Genomic DNA, 19,103 nt, shown 5'->3' with positions numbered 1-19,103 from the left:
CAACCTATCACTGGGAAACGCCCATACACTCTCACATTCACACACATACACTCTGCACAATTTAGATTACAATAAAAATTAATATTATTATTTTGCTTTTCATCTTCCACTCTTATTTAAGGGTTAGTGAAAAGAAATACAAATACTTTTAAACCATATAACTTACGAATAAGATTATAAAGGCTTTTACTGCACCCTACATATTTTCATGCCTTTTGCCTTTTATATGCAAGTGTGTGTGTGTGTGTGTGTGTGTGTGTGTGTGTTTTGCATGACACAAACAGGCCTACTTTATATACAATTTAAGAACTGACCCACAACAAGTCAGTTTAGGCACCATTGAAACTTTTGGTGGTTTAGACTCTTAAACTTTGCAATGATCTTTCTATTTTATTTTTTATTTTTTATAATCTGTAGCTGCATACAAAATAGCAGGGTTTCTGCAGGTTTCACCAAGTTAATTTTAAAAGTTTTTAAGAAATTCATAAAATTATTATGAATGAAAATTTAGACTCATACAGGGCTAAACGCTAAGGAGTTTTTTTGATTGGCCCAGATGTAATGCCCTATCAAAAAAAAAAAAAAAAAAAAAAAAAAAATATATATATATATATATATATATATATATATATATATATATATATATATACACACACATATACATATATAATTCAATACATTTAATAATACAATATTTTTTTAATAATAAAAGTTTTAAATATTGTGTCAAAACAAGCAATCTCTAGTTGTAACACACTTTTTCAACATAAATTTACTTCAAAATTAAACAAAATAACAAATGTTTTAAAAACTGGGGCTGCACGGTGGTGCAGTGGGTAGCACAATCACCTCACAGCAAGAAGGTCGCTAATTCAAGCCCCTACTGAGTCAGCCAGCGTTTCTGTGTGGAGTTTGCATGTTTTCCCTGTGTTTGCGTGGGTTTCCTCCGGGTGCTCCAGTTTTCCCCCACAGCCTAAAGACATGTGGTTTAGGTGAATTGGGTAAGCTAAATTGTCCGTAGTGTATGTGTGTGAATGAAAGTGTATCGGTGTTTCCCAATGATTAATTGCAGGTGGAAGGGCATCCGCTGCGTAAAACATATGCTGGATAAATTGGAGGTTCATTCCAATATGATGTCCCCAGATTAACAAAGGAGCTAAGTTGAAAAGAAAATGAATGAATGAATGTTTTAAATAAAATAAACATGCATATATATATATATATATATATATATATATATATATATATATAYATATATATATATATATATATATATATATATATATATATATATATATATATATATATATATATATATAAAGGAAATTATATATAAAGGACATTTTCACAGTATGTCTGATAATATTTTTTCTTCTGGAGAAATTTTTATTTGTTTTATTTCAGCTAAAAAGTTTTTAATAAAAAAAAAATATTTTAAGATCAAAATTATTAGCCCCTTTAAGCTCTATTTTTTTGATAATCTACAGAACAAACCATCGTTATATAATAACTTGAAATACTAAATACTCTAACCTGCCTAGTTAACCTAATTAACCTAGTTAAGCCTTTTAATGTCACTTTAAGCTGTATAGAAGTGTCTTGAAAAATATCTAGTCAAATATTATTTACTGTACTGTCATAATGGATAAAATATATAAGTTATTAGTTAATAAATTGTTTATTACAACTATTACATTTAGAAATGTTGAAAAAAATCTTCTCTCAGTTAAACAGAAATTTGGGGAAAAAATAAACAGGGGGTCTGATAATTCAGACCTCAACTGTATATATACTGTATGTATGTAGGTTATAACATTTAATACTTAATGCATATATTGTGAAGTCTATAAAATATAAAACTAGGCCTATTTGAAGTATTTTAACTTTATATAGACCTACTGTATGTACTGTACACATGAATCAGGAGCTAAATGTATCTTATTTATTCATGTATTTGTATTTTTACAGATATAAGATACAGTTTGCAATAGCTATATAGACCTTATTGCTGAGCCACTAAAAACTGATATATTAAACTCTCCGTTATTCATGCTGTTTCTTTCTACTGAATATGAAGAACTGCTCAGTCAGCAGCATCCTACGCCTGTCGCGCAGTGGGCGGAGCTATCAAAATAAATGGCGGGGTTAATAATACTGTAGGAGGACTAAGTAATGGTGTGAGATCGTAGTGGGAGGGACTAGCGTTATGGTAGGAGGAGCTGAAGCGAAAATGGTAAGGGTTAATGGATGTTTGGGTTGTTTACAGTGGGCGGAGTTAGCGGTGTGATGGGAGGATTCAGTGTCATGATGGCCCTGATGCTCGCAGTGAGGGAATCCGATCTAATACGTGTCCACATATAATAACTCCTCTTTTCCTGCACAGACTCATTATATGCGTTCAAGTAGAGCGTCACTGGATCTCAGTTTGCCATGGAATGGATTACTTTAATTCTGACGGTGTCTGTGGTGATTATTTCGTTTCATCTTCTCTTTGGTAAAAGTCACCCCAATGCTCCACCATGTATAAGAGGTTGGATACCCTGGTTTGGGGCTGCTTTTGAATTTGGCAAAGCACCTTTGCATTTCATCCAGCAAGCCAGAGCCAAAGTAAGTTTGCAAACTTGAGATATTACTTGCATGACGAATCAAAACTGTACTTATTGGGTTATGCATGTCAGATTTGAATACGATTTTCCATTTGTTTTGCACATTTTAATACGTTTGATATTAGTTAAAAGTGAAAATAACGAGCATGTAGAATCAAAACTGTATTTATATGATTTGTATATGCATATGTATTTTTGCTTATCAGATTTGCATAATATTTTCCATTTATTTTGCAAATTTTCATAAATTTGTTATTATTTAAAAGTGAAAATAACCTGCATGTGGAATCAAAACTGTACTTATATGATTTGCATATGCATATGTACTTTTGCATATCAGATTTGCATAAGATTTTCCATTCATTTTGAACATTTTTATAAATTTGTTACTAGTTAAAAGTGAAATTAACCTACATATATTTTAATGAATATCTAAAAATGCAGACTAATTAAAAAGGTACCAGACAGTTTGTAGCATAAAACATGCAGGGTCTGCCAATGAGTCCAGAAGTCCAGCTCCTCCCCTACAAATTCTGATGAACCTGTTGCTCTCACCTACTGTATAAAAATATAAAAGCGCTTATTAATAGTTTGATTTCTAGAGCAGTATTTTTAAGAGTAACAGATTGATGTTTTTTTTTTTACTTAAATAAAGCTGCAGATTATGAATATTAATAAACGATAAATATAAAAACTTATTTCAAGCTGCTTATTGAAGAAGGAATTGCTTAATTTTTACATATTGCATAATAATTGCAATGGCAATATGGTATTCCTCCTAATATTAAAAAAAAAATAAATAAATGTATGCCATTATACTTTCAATACTTTCATCACCAACCACAAAACCATTACCCAGACAATCAGCTAAAGCCCCGTGGTCAATATTGACGTGTTTTGTTTTTGTGCTGTGTCACACTAACCGAGTTTGTCTTCACCTCTTCACCGTTAATTTATGCAACTAGGACAACTGCTGCACACACAGGCCCTTTTTGACACAATTTCTGTTCTGGGCACAGTCCTGTGAAAGCATGGTAACTAACAATCAGTTTGCTCCAAAATACGCTAATTGCATCTGCCAAGGAAAGAAATCACACAAGAGAGTGCTTTTAAAGTTCACCATGGGGTAGATAAACAAATAGCCTGTTTTTGAACTGCATGTTTTTTGTACATCATTTGCATTTTAGGTAACATTCGGTCATTTGGGTATGAGAGGAGTAATACATTTTAAAGGACGTAGAATGAAAAATCTGTCATCATTTACTTAGTTACTTGATAATTAGTTAAAGTTATGGTAAGGGTGAGTAAAAGTAAAATAGTAAAAGCTATTACATACACTCACCGGCCACTTTATTAGGTACATTATGTCCAACTGCTCGTTAATGCAAATTTTAATTAATTCAAATTTCAAAATGCATTTAGGCAAGTAGACATGGTCAAGACAATCTGCCGCAGTTCAAACCGAGCATCAGAATGGGAAAGAAAGATGATTTAAGTGACTTTGAACGTGGCATGGTTGTTAATGCCAGATTGGCTGGTCTGAGTATTTCAGAAACTGCTGATCTACTGGGATTTTCATGCACAACAATCTCTAGGGTTTACAGAGAATGGTCAGAAAAAAAGAAATTATCCAGTCAGCGGCAGTTCTGTGGATGCAAATGCCTTGTTGATGCCAGAGGTTAGAGGAGAATGGCCAGACTGGTTCCAAACAACAGGAACTCAAATAACCACTCGTTACAACCGAGATATGCAAAAGATTTCTGAATGCACAACACATCCAACCTTGAGGCAGATGGGCTACAGCAACAGAAGACCTCACTGAGTGCCAGTCCTTTCAGCTAAGTACAGAAAACTAAGATTACAATTCGCACAAGCTCACCAAAATTGGACAATAGAAAAATGGAAAAACACTGCCTGGTCTGATGAGTCTGGATTTCTGCTATGACATTTGGATGGTTGGGTGTCATTTGGCCCCAAATTGCCATTTACCAGCATCAACAACATGAAAACATGGGTCCATCCTGCCTCATTTCAACAGTTCAGGCTGGTGATGGTGGTGTAATGGTGTGGAGATATTTTCTTGGCACACTTTGGGCTCATTAGTACCAATTAAGCAACGTGTCAACGCCACAGCCTACCTGAGTATTGTTGCTGCCCATTGTCCATCACTTTATGACCACAGTTTATTCATCATCTGATGGCTTTTTTCAGCAGAATAATGGACCATGTCATAAAGCGCGAATCATCTCAGACTGGTTTCATGAACATGACAATGAGTTCACTGCTCTTAAATGGCCTCCATAGTCACAAGATCTCAATCTAATAGAGCACCTCTGGTATTTTGTGGAATGGGATATTCGCCTCATGGATGTGCAGCCAACAAATCTGCAGCAACTGCATGATGCCATCATGTCAATATAAACCAAAATCTCTGAGGAATATTTCTAGTACCTTATTGAATCTATGCCACGAAGGATTAAGGCAGTTCTCAAGCCAAAGAGGGTCCAACCAGGTACTAGTAAGGTGTACCTAAAAAAGTGGCCAGTGAGTGTATAAACAGTTACCCTGCAGTTATATATCATTAATAAGTGATTTCCTACTATAAAAGCTGATGGTAGCAACCAACATTCTTTAAAATATCTTATTTTGTTTTCAACAGAAGAAAGAAGGCTTAAACAACATAAGGGCGAGTAAACTATCAGATAATTAAAGTTTTTGGGTGAACTAACCCTGTAAAGTATAAAATAACAGTGTGTTTTTTTCCTCCAGTATGGTCCAGTTTTCACAGTGGTGGCTGCTGGGAAGAGAATGACATTTGTGACCCTAAATGAGGACTTCCGAGTTTTCTTCACCTCCAAAGATGTTGATTTTGAACAAGCAGTGCAAGAACCCGTTCACAACACAGGTATCAGTCTTTGCCATTATAATTGACTGCTAAAGCTGTTTAATCTACACAATTAGTCTCTTAAACGTGACCTTAGACTCTGAACTCAGCGCATGATTTATTACCGTGTCCTTGACCGGCTTATTTTCAATGCTGAAGCGTCATCAATACTGTAGTCTCCGACTAATGTGACTCGTGTTAACCTTGTTTGGCTTCCTGTCCAGCTTCTATCAGCAAAGACAACTTCTTTGAGTCCCATCCGACCTGTTCGGCTATAATCAAAGGCAGACTGACTCCGGGCAACACGGCGATGCTCTCTCCTCATCTCTGTGAAGAATTTAATGACCATTTGGAGAGCCTTGGAAGCGAAGGATCTGGACAGCTAAATGAGCTCATCAAGTATAGTCTTCTCACATCAATTATTTACATTGGGCTAAAGTTTCCCTTAGAGAACAGTAGGCCTAACACACTGCGCTTAATAATGTACATTTATATTATGGAGCATTATCAATTACTTACAAATTCACTCTTAGAATAAAAGTAAAATGTTCCAAATAGTTTTTATTGTAATGATATAGAAGAATCTAAATATAATTGGTCACAATCTTTTGAAAATCTTATAAACCTTTTTACACTGTAAATAATTTGCCAAATAACAGTTTTCTGTTTATTTACGGCTGTGAATTGCATTATGGGATGTTGCTCTCTGCTCTGTCGACTTTTGATGTTGAAACTTCAACTCTACAGTTAAGTTTTTTTTACATTTTAGTAGTTTGAAATAATATAGATATAAAGTATATATTTAACAAGTCTGTAAAGTAAGAGAAAATGTCCTGCCAGTTTATAACAAGGTTTTTGTAGTGTAATATACAACACCAACAGACAATACATCACTTTAAACTATTCAAAATATTAATAAGTCACTTTTTTTTTACTTTTCAAGGTTAAAAGTTGTTGAAAGAAAGATCAAGGTCCCGTAATGCAATTCAAAAACATTAATAAACAGGGAAATTAAAAAAATAAAAACATGAAATCACAAAAATATGACATTTCTAACAGGTTCTTCAAGAAACCTAATATGACATTAAATTGCCTTAATTTTAAAGATTGTTACAGCAATCTTGTAATACAAATTACATGATAAAAAATTAAATACACAAATATTGCAACCTATATAATAGACGTTACGTTCCCTTACCCTGTATGGCATAAATGTTTGTTTTAGAAGGAAAAATATTTCACCGCAATTTTTAGGTGCTTAGGGGTCCCTTATAATAAAACAATCATAAAATTTACACCACCCCCCCACCACCAGATTTTGGCTTGTTGCCTCGGGGCAAACCAATATAATATGTTAATATATGTACATTCTTTGAAAAGACAAATTCTCGTCTTCTTATCTTATTTACAGGAGTGTGATGTATCCGTCAGTGATGAGCAATTTACTAGGCCGCTGTAATTCGCCCAGCAGCGCTCTCAGCAGGCAGGAGTTCCTGGAGAAGTTTACAACCTACGATGAGGGATTTGAGTACGGCTCACAACTCCCAGAGATGTTCCTCAAGTATGTGAGCAGTCCTGCCACAATATGAAGAAAAAAAGGCCAACAGTCAGTTGCTTACATCTATATAATGACGTCTATCTATCTACCTACCTACCTACCTACCTACCTACCTACCTACCATGCATCCATCCATCCATGCATCCATGCACCCATCTATCCATCCATCCATCCATCCATCCATCCATCCATCCATACTGTATATATATATATATATACATACATACATACATACGTACATACACACAGACACAGTTAAAGTCTGAATTATTAGCCCCCCTGAATTATTAGCTCCCCTGTTTATTTTTTCCCTAATTTCTGTTTAACATAAAAATTTTTTCCATAGATATTTACAGCACTTTAAGTTAAGCCATTTTAAGAAAAAAAAAAGTTTTTTTTTATAGATTTATCATAATGTGTGTGGTAGAGGGCTAATAACTGATTTATTTTATCTTTGTCAGTAAAAAATAAGACAGTAAATAATATTTGACCAGATATTTTTCAAGACACTTCTATACAGCTTAAAGTGACATTTAGAGGCTTAACTAGGTTAAGTAAGTTAAGTAGGAAGGCAAGTAATTGTATGACGATTGTTTGTTCTGTAAACTATCGAAAAAATATAGCTTAAAGGGGCTAATAATTTTGACCTTAAAATGGTTTTAAAAAAATTTAAACCTGCTTTAATTCTGGTCGAAATAAATATAAAAGGACTTTCTCCAGAAATAATACTATCACTAGTCATACTGTGAAAAATTCCTTACTCTGTTAAACTTCATTAAAAAATCAAATCAAAGGGGGGCTAATAATTTTGACTTCAACTGTAAATATATACAGTTATTTATGGATATTTACAGTAAATACATCACTTTTATAGCCAGTAATGGATGAATCTTTTTTTTCTTCTTCAGGGAATGGTCAAACTCAAAGCATTGGCTGCTTTCTCTGCTGAGAAAAATGGTTATCAAATCAGAGGAGACCCTCTATAGTGAGAGTGATAGAAAGGTAATGCACATTAATATAAAGCAATCCATATTTTCTTGATTAAAACACAGAGATGGCCTGTTAAAAAGAAACCTTGAAAAATATCTAAAAATAAAGGGCTTTAATCTGCTTTTTGGCAGTTTAATTCTACAAATAATGCTGCATTGTGTGGAAAAAAAACATTAGCATTTAATAATTTTTTTTTTACTTATGATCTTGAAAAATGTACAATAAGGAACATGTTGTCCCAACAAAGATTATAAAATAAAATAAAATATTATTGGTAAAATATAAAATGAAAATATTATCGAATAGGTATCTGTGTATCGACTAAAAATGTGCATTTTATTTCATAAACTAGAGATGATGTGTCTTTAGAATTTAATATAAGAATAATTTAGATTTACACTTCTCAGGACAATCACATAGTAGCTATGAATAAAATAATAATAATATTATTAATAAAAGTACTTTGGACAGCAAAGTGGCGCAGTGGGTTGCACATTCGTCTCACCGCAAGAAGGTCACTGGTTCGAAACCTGATTAGGTTAGTTGGCATTTCTATGTGGAGTTTGCATGTTCTCCCTGTGTTGGTGTGGGTTTCCTCCGAGTCCAAAGACATGCGGTACAGGTGAAGTGAATAAGCTAAATTGGCCGTTGTGTATGTGAGTGTTAGGGTGTTTCTCACTTTTTGGTTGCAGCTGGAAAAGCATCTGCTGCGGAAAACATGTGCTGGATAAGTTGGCGGTTCATTCCGCTGTGGTGACCCTAGATTAATAAAGGGACCAAGCCGAAAAGAAAATGAATGAAAGAATGAATGAATAAAAGTACTTTTTTTCCAGAGCTTAATTCATACATAATTACACATTTTTTAATCTTGTAAACTATAATTTTTGGAATCAGCAAAATATTATAATTCTCTCTGCAATGATTGGTCATTTTAACATGTACTTACCTTATTCTCCTTAGACTTTACTACAGCACCTGGCTGCTTCAATAAGTGAACAATATCTACCCAACTATGGTTTACTGTTGCTTTGGGCTTCCTTGGCAAATGCCATACCAGTAAGTAAGAGATTTATGTCAGTGTAATAACGTATTCTTCTCTGTGAAAACTCAGTTTGAATTGGAACAATTAAATTGTTTACAAACACTTAACGTAGAAAAAATAAAAGAGTAAATCCAAGGAATCATCTTTGAATAATTTTTTTCAGTGTTGGGCAGAATGTTGCTGAGACTGTTTACTATTTCTATAGGTAACATTTTGGGCAGTTGCTTTCATTTTGTCCAATCCCACAGCATATAAGATTGTAATGGATCAGATCAACTCTGTCCTTGGTCGCCAAGGTAAAAGCAATTCCTTTCTAATTGTTTTAAATTTACAGCCTCATCCAGACTCAGAGGCCAACCCATTTATCAACCCAATTTATCAAGAAGGTTGATAATATATAATTGCTTCCATTATAAAAATGAAACAAACAACTAAGTATACTTGCTTTTTTTCAAGGCTGCATTTATTTAACCAAGAAAATAGACTAATATACAGTATAAAGTCATTTTATTTTCATTTCAATTTAAAATGGACATATACAAAACCAACAAAACCAAAACCCTAAACTTACAATGTCACATGATCCTTTCTCAACCTGTTGCATTGTATTTTGTAAACTGTGTGATTAACTGAAAAACAGCTTTATTTGAAAAATATTTATTTGCAGGAATTAAATATATTTATTTACAAAATGCAATGCAATATAATATTTTACTTTTGGGGAATTTAATGCATCCTTGCATTTTGCATAAAAGTTAATTCTTTCAAAATAATAATAAAATAAAAGAATAATTAAAAGTAATAATACAAATAAAATAATAATAATTATATGTAAAGTTAAAATTATAACAAAACAGATTTAAAATAAAATATCATGATGATAAAATTGTATTTTGCACCCTCGCTTTCTTACCAGAACCATTTGCATTTCCTCCCAGATCCACAAGAGGGCAGCAAGCTCACATGCATTATTCATTACTATTGACAAGCTCTCAGCAATATAAACGACAAAAATATTCATGAGCTCTAACAATGTAGTATTATTATTATATTATTATTATTCTATAGAATTGGAAAACTATTGATTAAATATGCACAATACATCAAATAAATATGCATTTACAGTTGAAGTCAGAATAATTTGGCCTTCTTTGAAATTTATATTAATTTAATAAGAGAATTTCTGAAATGTTGCTTAAAGGAGAGAAGTTTTTTTTCCAATCTGTTTTTAAAACGTAAAAGTTAACTAATAACTAATTTATTTAGTCTTTGTCATGATGACAGTGTTTTTTGCAAGATAGTATTCAGCTTAAAGTGTAATTTAAAGACTTAGGGGAATTAGGTAATGCAAGTTAGAATAATTAGGCAAGTTATTGGATAACAGTAACAGTTGGTTCCCAAACTTCTCATGCTAGCGACTCGCGACCCCCACATTCCTCTGATGTATTAGAATTGTAAGTATAGAAATGTTGCACACACAACAATAGGCCTATTTAGACACAAGCATTTTGACAAAACAAAAAGTGCAACAGTCTAGCAGCTATAGGTTAGAACTGATATAATTTATTAATTTGTTTAATTTATTAATAACCTCACCTATAGAGACTGGTGGGCACAATGTTTTCAGCAAAATCAATCTGCTGCAGCTAACACTACTGCTGTGTTGTAAATCTAGCATAAGCACACCAATCCTGTGAAAAAAAATTAAAAGGCTGATGGCTTCTTATTTGCATGTTGTTGCTTTATGTGACTATTACCTAATATTTTATGTTATGTGGTTAATGGTTAAAATATGATAATTCTAATAGTTTAATAAAATGTATTTGACTTTTGGAAATCACTGCTGTAGACAATTGAAATCAATAATTTCTTAAAGGGGCTAATAATATTATTGAGCTTAAAATTTGTTTTAAAAAGTGATTCAATCTCCTTGCTGTTTAACATCACTTTGAAAAATAATGCAAATTTTAAGGGAGAGATAATAATTTTGACTTCAACTGCATTTTTAAGCATAGTACAAGAGCACAAAAGGTAAATAAAGGAACAAAGATAAATGTTGTAACAATGTCTTTGGTTAGACAGATCCAGATTCTAACTTTTATGGAGCTTAAAATATGACAAAACAATCTGAATTTGAATTGTGCTCAGTTTAATTATTGACAAATGTATTTAATAAAACAAATCAGGTGTCTCAAATTTCAGATGTTCAATATTCAAGTTAAGAATGGCATATAATAGTCAGTTTCATTAAATTACAATTGTCAGTAATTCAAATGAACGGGCGGTACGGTGGCTCAGTGGATAGCACTGTTGCCTCACAGCAAGAAGATCGCAGCTTCAAGTCTCGGCTGGGTCTGGGGGCATTTCTGTGTGAAGTTTGCATGCTTTCCCCTTGTTTGTGTGGTTTGCCTCCGAGTGCTCCGGTTTCCCCAACATTACAAACACATACGCTATAGGTGAATTGGGTAAGCTACATTGGCCGTAGTGTATGACTGTGTGTGTGTGAATGTGAGAGTGTATGGGTGTTGCCCATACAACTGGAAGGGCATCCACTGTGTAAAACATATGCCAAAATTGTTGGTGGTTCATTTCGCTGTGGAGACACCTGATCAATAATTAAAGGGAAATAAATAAATGAATTATTCAAATGAACACAATTCAAATTCAGTTTGTTTTTAAACTCCAAACACTCGTTGTGTGTTTGCTTTGCATTTAAGACAAGCAGAAGACAAAGGTGACCCTAGATGACTTGCAGCAGATGCCGTATGTGAAGTGGTGTATCATGGAAGCCATTCGGCTGAGGGCCCCCGGAGCCATCACTCGCAAAGTAGTGCGACCTCTCAAATTACAGGTCAGCTGTGATATTCAGAGTATTCTGTGGACATTGACAATCTCTGTTCTGTCTGCCTTTCTTTTAGATCTAAGCAGAGCAAATACATTATAATGAGCATATTCACTGTATTTGAATATTAACATTGTGATGCTAAGATTTCATCTTGAAAAGCTCAATCGTGTTGAGAAAGTTACATTGGAAATAAAACAGGTTACAGACTAAAAGTTACCCTATTTAAAACAAAAAACACGGCAAAAAGGATTCTTACTTAAGTTTTTGTTTTTAGTTTCTAGTCCAAATATCTACCAAATCTTAAATCAAGAAGTATTTCAAGCAATAAGCTAGTCTTGTTTTCAGAAATGATATGCCAAAATGTATTGAGTGTTTCCTTAAAACAAGCTAAATAATCTGACAATAACTGAAGTAAAATAATATTATTCCAAAGTGAATAGAAGTTTATTTTTCTTACCCCATTGGCAGATTATTTTGCTTACTTTAAGGAAAAAAACTCTTAACTTTGACAAAATGTTTCTAAAAAGAAGACATTAGTTTTTTGCTTGCGTGGAAAATGCTTCTTAATTCAAGACTGTTTAGATATTTGGACTAGAAACAAGAAAATTAAGAAATGCATGTTTTACAGTGGTATAACGAAGACAAAACTTTTTATAGTGCTAGATTTAGCTGCAACTTAACTGTTCTTGGGTGGCTAGCTGATATATTAGATTAATCTAATACATAAAATAAGCAGGCTGATCAAAGTTATTGCGGGGAGAAGACTTTTTAAGAAACAGTTCCTCAGCAGTGAATTCTAATAGTTTAATCAAATGTATTTCACTTTTGGAAATCACCAAGCGACCCCCACTTTGGGAATCACTGCTGTAGACAACTGAAAACAATCATTTCTTAAGGGGGCTAATAATATTATTGAGCTAAATTTGTTTTAAAAACTGATTTTATTCCAGCCAAACTAAAAGAAATAAGATTTTCTCTTGAAAAAAAAATCTCCTTGCTTTGTTTATCATCACTTTGAAAAATAATGCAAATTTCAAGGAAGAGATAATAATTTTGAATTCAACTGCATCTTTAAACATAGTACAGGAGCACATAAGGTAAATAAAGGTACAAAAATGTTGTAGTAATAATGTCTTTGGTTAGATAAATCCATCCAGGCTCTTGTTCATTGTCTGACCTCCTGATTCTAACTATTATGGAGCTTATTATATGACAAAACAATCTGAATTTGAACTGTGCTCAGTGTAATCATTGACAATTGTATTTAAAATATTTTTTTTAAATCAGGTGTTAAATCAGTGATGTTAAATCACTGGTTCTCTGCCATCTTAAACCAAAAGTACTGAGATTTTACTTTAAACTAGATACAGCAATGCATATGACCCCTCCCCCCTGGCAGATTCTTGTTCGCATATGGAAAAAAAAGCCACACAATCTATCAAAAGTAATGTAACTGATTACATCTGATTACCTTTTTATTACTATTCTACATTTCAACTGTTAATCATTTTCAAACACTTAAACCAGACCGGGATATCCTTCAGCGGTACTCAACACTGATTACTGTCAGATTTTTAAAATCCTTCATCACTTGAAGTAGGATTAAAATAATAATTTAATTTTGAAGCTCAGCCACCACAAAATCAGACTTTAGCACCTCTCTTTACTTTGAAGCCTTCCGAGGTTAAATGCAGATATAAAATCACAGCACTAAATAGCGGTTTAATAGTTTAGTACTGCTTTTTTATAAAAACAATAACATTTATCAATGTCCTGGGGAAAAAGAAATGAATCTTAAAAGATAAGGTATCAAATGCATACCAACTGCTACACACCACAGTTGAATGCAGTTGAAGTCAGAATTATTAGCCCCCCTTTGAATTAATTTCTTTTTAAAATATTTCCCAAATGATGTTTAACAGAGCAAGGACATTTTCACATCATGTCTGATATTTCTATTCTTCTAGAGAAAGTCCTATTTGTTTTATTTTGGCTGTTTTTAATAAAAAAAAAAAAAAACATATTAAGATCAAAAGTATTAGCCCCTTCACGTTGTGTTTTTTTCCGACTGTCTACAGAACAAACCGTTGTTACACAATAACTTGCCAAATTACCGTAACCTGCCTAGTTAACCTTATTAACCTAGTTAAACTTTTAAATGTCACTTTAAGCTGTATAGAAGTGTCTTGAAAATACCTAGTAAAATATTATGCACTGTCATCATGGCAAAGATAAGAAAAAATATGTTATTTAAATGAGTTTTTAAATCTATTTTGTTTAAAAATGTGTGGAAAAAATATCTTTTTTAAACAGAAATGGGGGGGGGGGGGTTGAATCAATAGGTGGGCTTGTAATTCAGGGGGACTAATAATTCTGACTTCAACTGTATATATCGAAAAACAAATTATCATGATAAAAGTATCTGGAGTATTTCTATTGCAGATAGATGTAATATTTTTTGTGCTAAGCATTTGTTTGTTCCATGTATTGATTGTTTATACAAATGTGACCAATCAGATGAGGTCTAACTATTTTTATTCCCGCCTCCCCATTTATGCTATTGGCTAGAGCAGCTTAAAAGTGAACCTACAGTAGATCTGTAAATAAATAAAAATATTGGTGTGTAGAGCTTAAAATATGACAAAGCAACCTGAATTTAATGGTGTTCATTTGAATTACTGACAATTGTAATTTAATAAACCTGAATATTATATGCCCTTGTGATGTGGATGGGACTCTGACAACAGAGGTGCAGATCTAAATGCATGTTTATTAACAAGAATGGTCAGGTTAACAACGGTCAACACAGGGGCAAACACGTACATGTAGAGAATACGGAGTCGTAGTCATATAACGGGCATGTGGTCATAAGGCAGGCAGCAGACAGGAATTAACACTAAAACAAAGCAAGGGTCTAACACGGCAAGGGAAAGAAAACGCATCGTAATGTTCACAATGCAGCTAAACAAGACTCAGCACTGATGTGTGCGTGTGTCTGTGCTTATTTTAAAGTCCATGTAATCAGTCTTTGAGAATCCTCTGGCTGTGTGTGCACAATCCGGCACAGGTGTGTGTGAGCGATGCATGAGTGGATCTGTAGTCAAATATTATGGTGGATTTGTAGTTCTATGTCGAGCTGCATGTCCACAAGGATTAGATGATGACGACTAATGATTGTGACACCCCTTAAAATAGTTTTGAATTTCTTAACTTGAATATTGAACATCTAAAAATAGTTTAAGATTTTCAAGATTCAATTCAAAATTCTAAAATTCAACAACAGAAATTCAGATTCTAAAATTCAGATAGCGCAGCAATTAGGTCAGGGGTCATCAGTTTTAATAAATGACAATTGTCAGTAATAATTCAAATGAACTCAATTCAGATAGTTTTTTCATATTTTAAGCTATCATCTCATTTAAGTTGTTTCCCATATTTCTTCCTTACTTTTTATATGAAAAGTGAAAGTTGCATCAAAGAGTCGATCTGTTTAAGAGAATTATGGTTTCACTTTGGCTTGAAAACATGTTGAAATTATTATTAAAATGGCCGCAATCATTTATATTAAAGCTTTGACCGCTGCCCTTCCTATGCAACCTCTGAATCAGTCAATTCATGTAATGGTGCGCTCATATAAAGGCTATGTAAACCTGTCTGTCCTGGCGTGTTTTATTTTTAACACAAATAATTTTGTCTTAAATGAGCTAAATTAACAGTTATGAAAGTAATCAAATGCTTTTATTACACATCTGTGGATTGGACCTCTGTTTTCAAACAAAACAGTGTATCAAAATGAGAGATTTGCTGCTCTTCACTAAATAACTATAGTTACTTTAATCAATATTTAAATACAGTGAAAGAAATCTTTAATTTCTTGCATTATTAATTAATTTCTGTATAGGCCATATAGACTAATTTCTATATTATTTGACCGCTTATTGCATTTTCAATTAAAGCGTATGCCATATTTTTACTTCCATATGTTGACAGGTATGCCTAAAATAAAGTGTTACCAAAAATTGCATGTTTTCTGCTTCTCAGAATTACGTTATCCCACCTGGAGACATGCTGATGTTGTCTCCTTACTGGGCTCACCGAAACCCCAAGTATTTCCCAGACCCGGAAGATTTCAAACCTGTGAGTAACTTGATCCGTCTGAATGACCTCAGCCACAGGATGAGGTTAACACAAATTCCACTATAAACCTGAATAAAACAGACATGAGACATATGCTCATAAAATGGCAGCAAGTAAAGTGCTTCACTATTAAAAGTGCCTGTACTTGTTCGAGGGGTCTTTTTACATAGTTTGTTTTGCTCTATGATGGAACCGGCATCCCTTTTATTGGCATTTTCTTTCAATAAAACTTCCTCCTTCCATTTTGTCTGGCAAAGCAGTAGAGAGCTGGTCACAATGTGCTCGAAAAGCCCAGCTGTGCTCCATTAAAACAGGAATAATAGGTCTGTATGTGTTCAAGCGAAGGCCTGACAGTTATCATCACAATTAACCTTCCGGCAAACGCCTATAGAGATTCCATTACACTTGTGTCTACTAATGTTTTAAAGGAAATGAGAGAACTATAAGATATGCTTACTTTCAAATTGCCAAACCCCTCTCACTTACAGTGTGGACATGCTCTTAAAAGGATAGTTCAGTCGAAATTGAAAAAATCTGTCGTCATTTACTCACCCATACTTGTTCCAAACCAGTTTGAGGGTTTTTGTTCTATTAAAAACAAAAGAAAATGTATGTAAAAATGACAACAATTTGACATCTACCATTTGCGAAACTCAAATTAGGACAGCACAGTCCTGTGATTGAGTATTGGCGTGTTTTTTGACAGCAATGTCAGATGTTAATTCAAGTTTATTTTGAAATGTTTTGCCCCCCCAATACACCCCCCACTCTCCTCTAACTTAAACTCCTCGCAATAACTGCACTGTTTAACATTTGCACGTTTAAAATTTGCACATTCACTGCACCACATTGAACTGTTTACTTATTGAACTGTACATACCCACTGCATATGGGCATTTGTAATTATGTACACACCCACTATACATATACACTTGTAATCATGCTTATTTATCTGCACACTACTGATTATTAATAGCAACCTGTACATATATTCATATATTGTAACATATACACTTGTAATCATGTTTATCTATCTGCACACTACTGATTATTAATAGCAACCTGCACATATATTCATATATTGTAAACCTGTATATAATGTTCATAGTACATCCATCTGTAAATATCACCATAGTTTTTCTATAACTGCACTTTATAACTTATTCCTGTATCCTGCACTTGCTGCTATTGCACTGCTGGTTAGACCTAAACTGCATTTCGTTGCATTGTACTTGTACATGTGTAATGACAATAAAGTTGAATCTAATCTAATCTAATCTAAAAATCAAGGTAGTTTACACGCATTGAATGTCAAAATGTTTATGCAAAATTTGTAATTGAAGCTTTTAGATCAATAAAACTTTCTTATATTTAAAATAAGAATTATATATTACTGTATAATATAATTTATTTTGGCGAGGCAGTGGCGCAGTAGGTAGTGCTGTCGTCTCACAGCAAGAAGGTCGCTGGGTCGAACCTCGGCTCAGTTGGCGTTTCTGTGTGTAGTTTGCATGTTCTCCCTGCCTTCGCGTGGGTTTCCTCCGGGTGCTCCGGTTTCCCCCACAGTCCAAAGACATGCGGTACAGGTGAATTGGGTAGCCTAAATTGTCCATAGTTTATGAGTGTGTGTGTGAATGTGTGTGTGGATGTTTCCCAGAGATGGGTTGCGGCTGGAAGGGCATCCGCTGCGTAAAAACTTGCTGGATAAGTTGGCGGTTCATTCCGCTGTGGCGACCCCGGATTAATAAAGGGACTAAGCCGACAAGTAAATGAATGAATGATAATTTATTTTGCCAGGATAGTCTCACTGAGATTCAGGATGTCTTCTTCCAGAGAGTCCTTGCCAAAATGGCAGGACAAAAAGCTACATATTAAGGGCAAGTCTATTTATATAGCACATTTGATACATTATGGTAATTAAAAATGCTTGAATAATGAAAGACGTAAAAAAAATATATTAAATGTGAAGAAAAAAACAGGTTTTAAAGGAATAAAAAAGAAAACAAAGACACAATAGTGTGATCCTTGGGATGTAGCACAGTGCTAATTCAGTATAGGCACAGCTAAACAAATGGTGTTTTAATCTTGATTTGATTGTACCTAATGTAGGAGCACATCTGATCATGTCTGGAAGCTGATTTCAGCAGCAGGGGGCGTAGTAGCTGAAGGCGGATTCACCCTGCTTTGACTGAACTCTTGGAATTTCTGATTTACTTGATCTTAAAGATCTGAATGATCTGATAGGTTTGTATTCAGTGAGCATATCTGTAATGTATTGAGGTCCTAGGCCATTTAGTGATTTATAGACAAGTAATAGTTTGTTAAAATCTATTCTGAATGTAACTGGGAGCCAGTGTAAAGACCTGAAGAATCTAAAGAATCCTGGCAGCAGTGTTCTGGATGAGGTGGAACTGTCTGACTGTCTTTAGTAGATGAGGTGGGGGGTGGAAAGATGAGTTTCGGTTTTATTAATCAGAGTTCAGGTGCGTTCAGAAAAGATGACTGTCTTTTTGCGAAGGCCAATGAGGAGTCCATTACAGTAATCTACCCGAGAGGGGTCTGGATGCAGACGTGGTGCAGTGAAATCTGAGCTGCATCCAATGCTTTTTAATGGGCTCACCTAACTCCACCCCTAACCCCTCATGGTGACGTTAATCGCTCCATTTGAGTGCATTGTGTCTGACATTGCATCGCTGAGTGATGCAATCTCAGCTTGCATCATAAAGGCTGCATCCAGATACTATTGATCCACGCTGCAGCTGATAAAAGCACAAACATGTTTTTTTTCTCAGTGCTCACTGGAAACTAAGCAACAAATTCTTGCAATGTTTTAGAGATGACAGTATGCCGATTTAATTTCTGCTTTGACATGGCTATTGAAACTCTGATAGTATTTTGAGTTGGTGTGTGATGAGGTGGGGGGTGGGGGTATGGGGAATAGGGTTTCGGTTTTATTCATGAGAGTTCAGGTGCTGTCAGAAAAGATGAGTTTTTAGTTGTTGTTTAGTTGTCATCACAATACTCTGCCACTTGTTCCATAA

At 34.1% G+C, this 19,103-nt stretch overlaps 1 protein-coding gene across 1 annotated transcript in view; it reads left to right on the top strand.

Moving 5' to 3' along the window:
• Positions 1-2,382: 2,382 nt before the first annotated feature.
• Positions 2,383-19,103, top strand: part of cyp39a1 (cytochrome P450, family 39, subfamily A, polypeptide 1) — a 28,759-nt gene continuing 12,038 nt past the window's right edge. The window contains exons 1-9 of the mRNA NM_001030189.2: positions 2,383-2,607; positions 5,376-5,511; positions 5,715-5,889; positions 6,902-7,051; positions 7,957-8,050; positions 8,999-9,094; positions 9,286-9,376; positions 11,798-11,931; positions 15,967-16,062. Of these exons, the coding sequence (NP_001025360.1) occupies positions 2,431-2,607; positions 5,376-5,511; positions 5,715-5,889; positions 6,902-7,051; positions 7,957-8,050; positions 8,999-9,094; positions 9,286-9,376; positions 11,798-11,931; positions 15,967-16,062 (1,149 nt within the window). The 5' untranslated portion in view covers positions 2,383-2,430. The remainder of the gene's footprint in view (positions 2,608-5,375; positions 5,512-5,714; positions 5,890-6,901; positions 7,052-7,956; positions 8,051-8,998; positions 9,095-9,285; positions 9,377-11,797; positions 11,932-15,966; positions 16,063-19,103) is intronic.

Source organism: Danio rerio, chromosome 20 (genome assembly GCF_049306965.1).
Source record: "Danio rerio strain Tuebingen ecotype United States chromosome 20, GRCz12tu, whole genome shotgun sequence".
NCBI classification, from domain to species: Eukaryota; Metazoa; Chordata; class Actinopteri; order Cypriniformes; family Danionidae; genus Danio; species Danio rerio.
The sequence above is the reverse complement of the archived record's forward strand: the minus strand, read 5'-3'. Positions and strand labels throughout refer to the sequence as shown.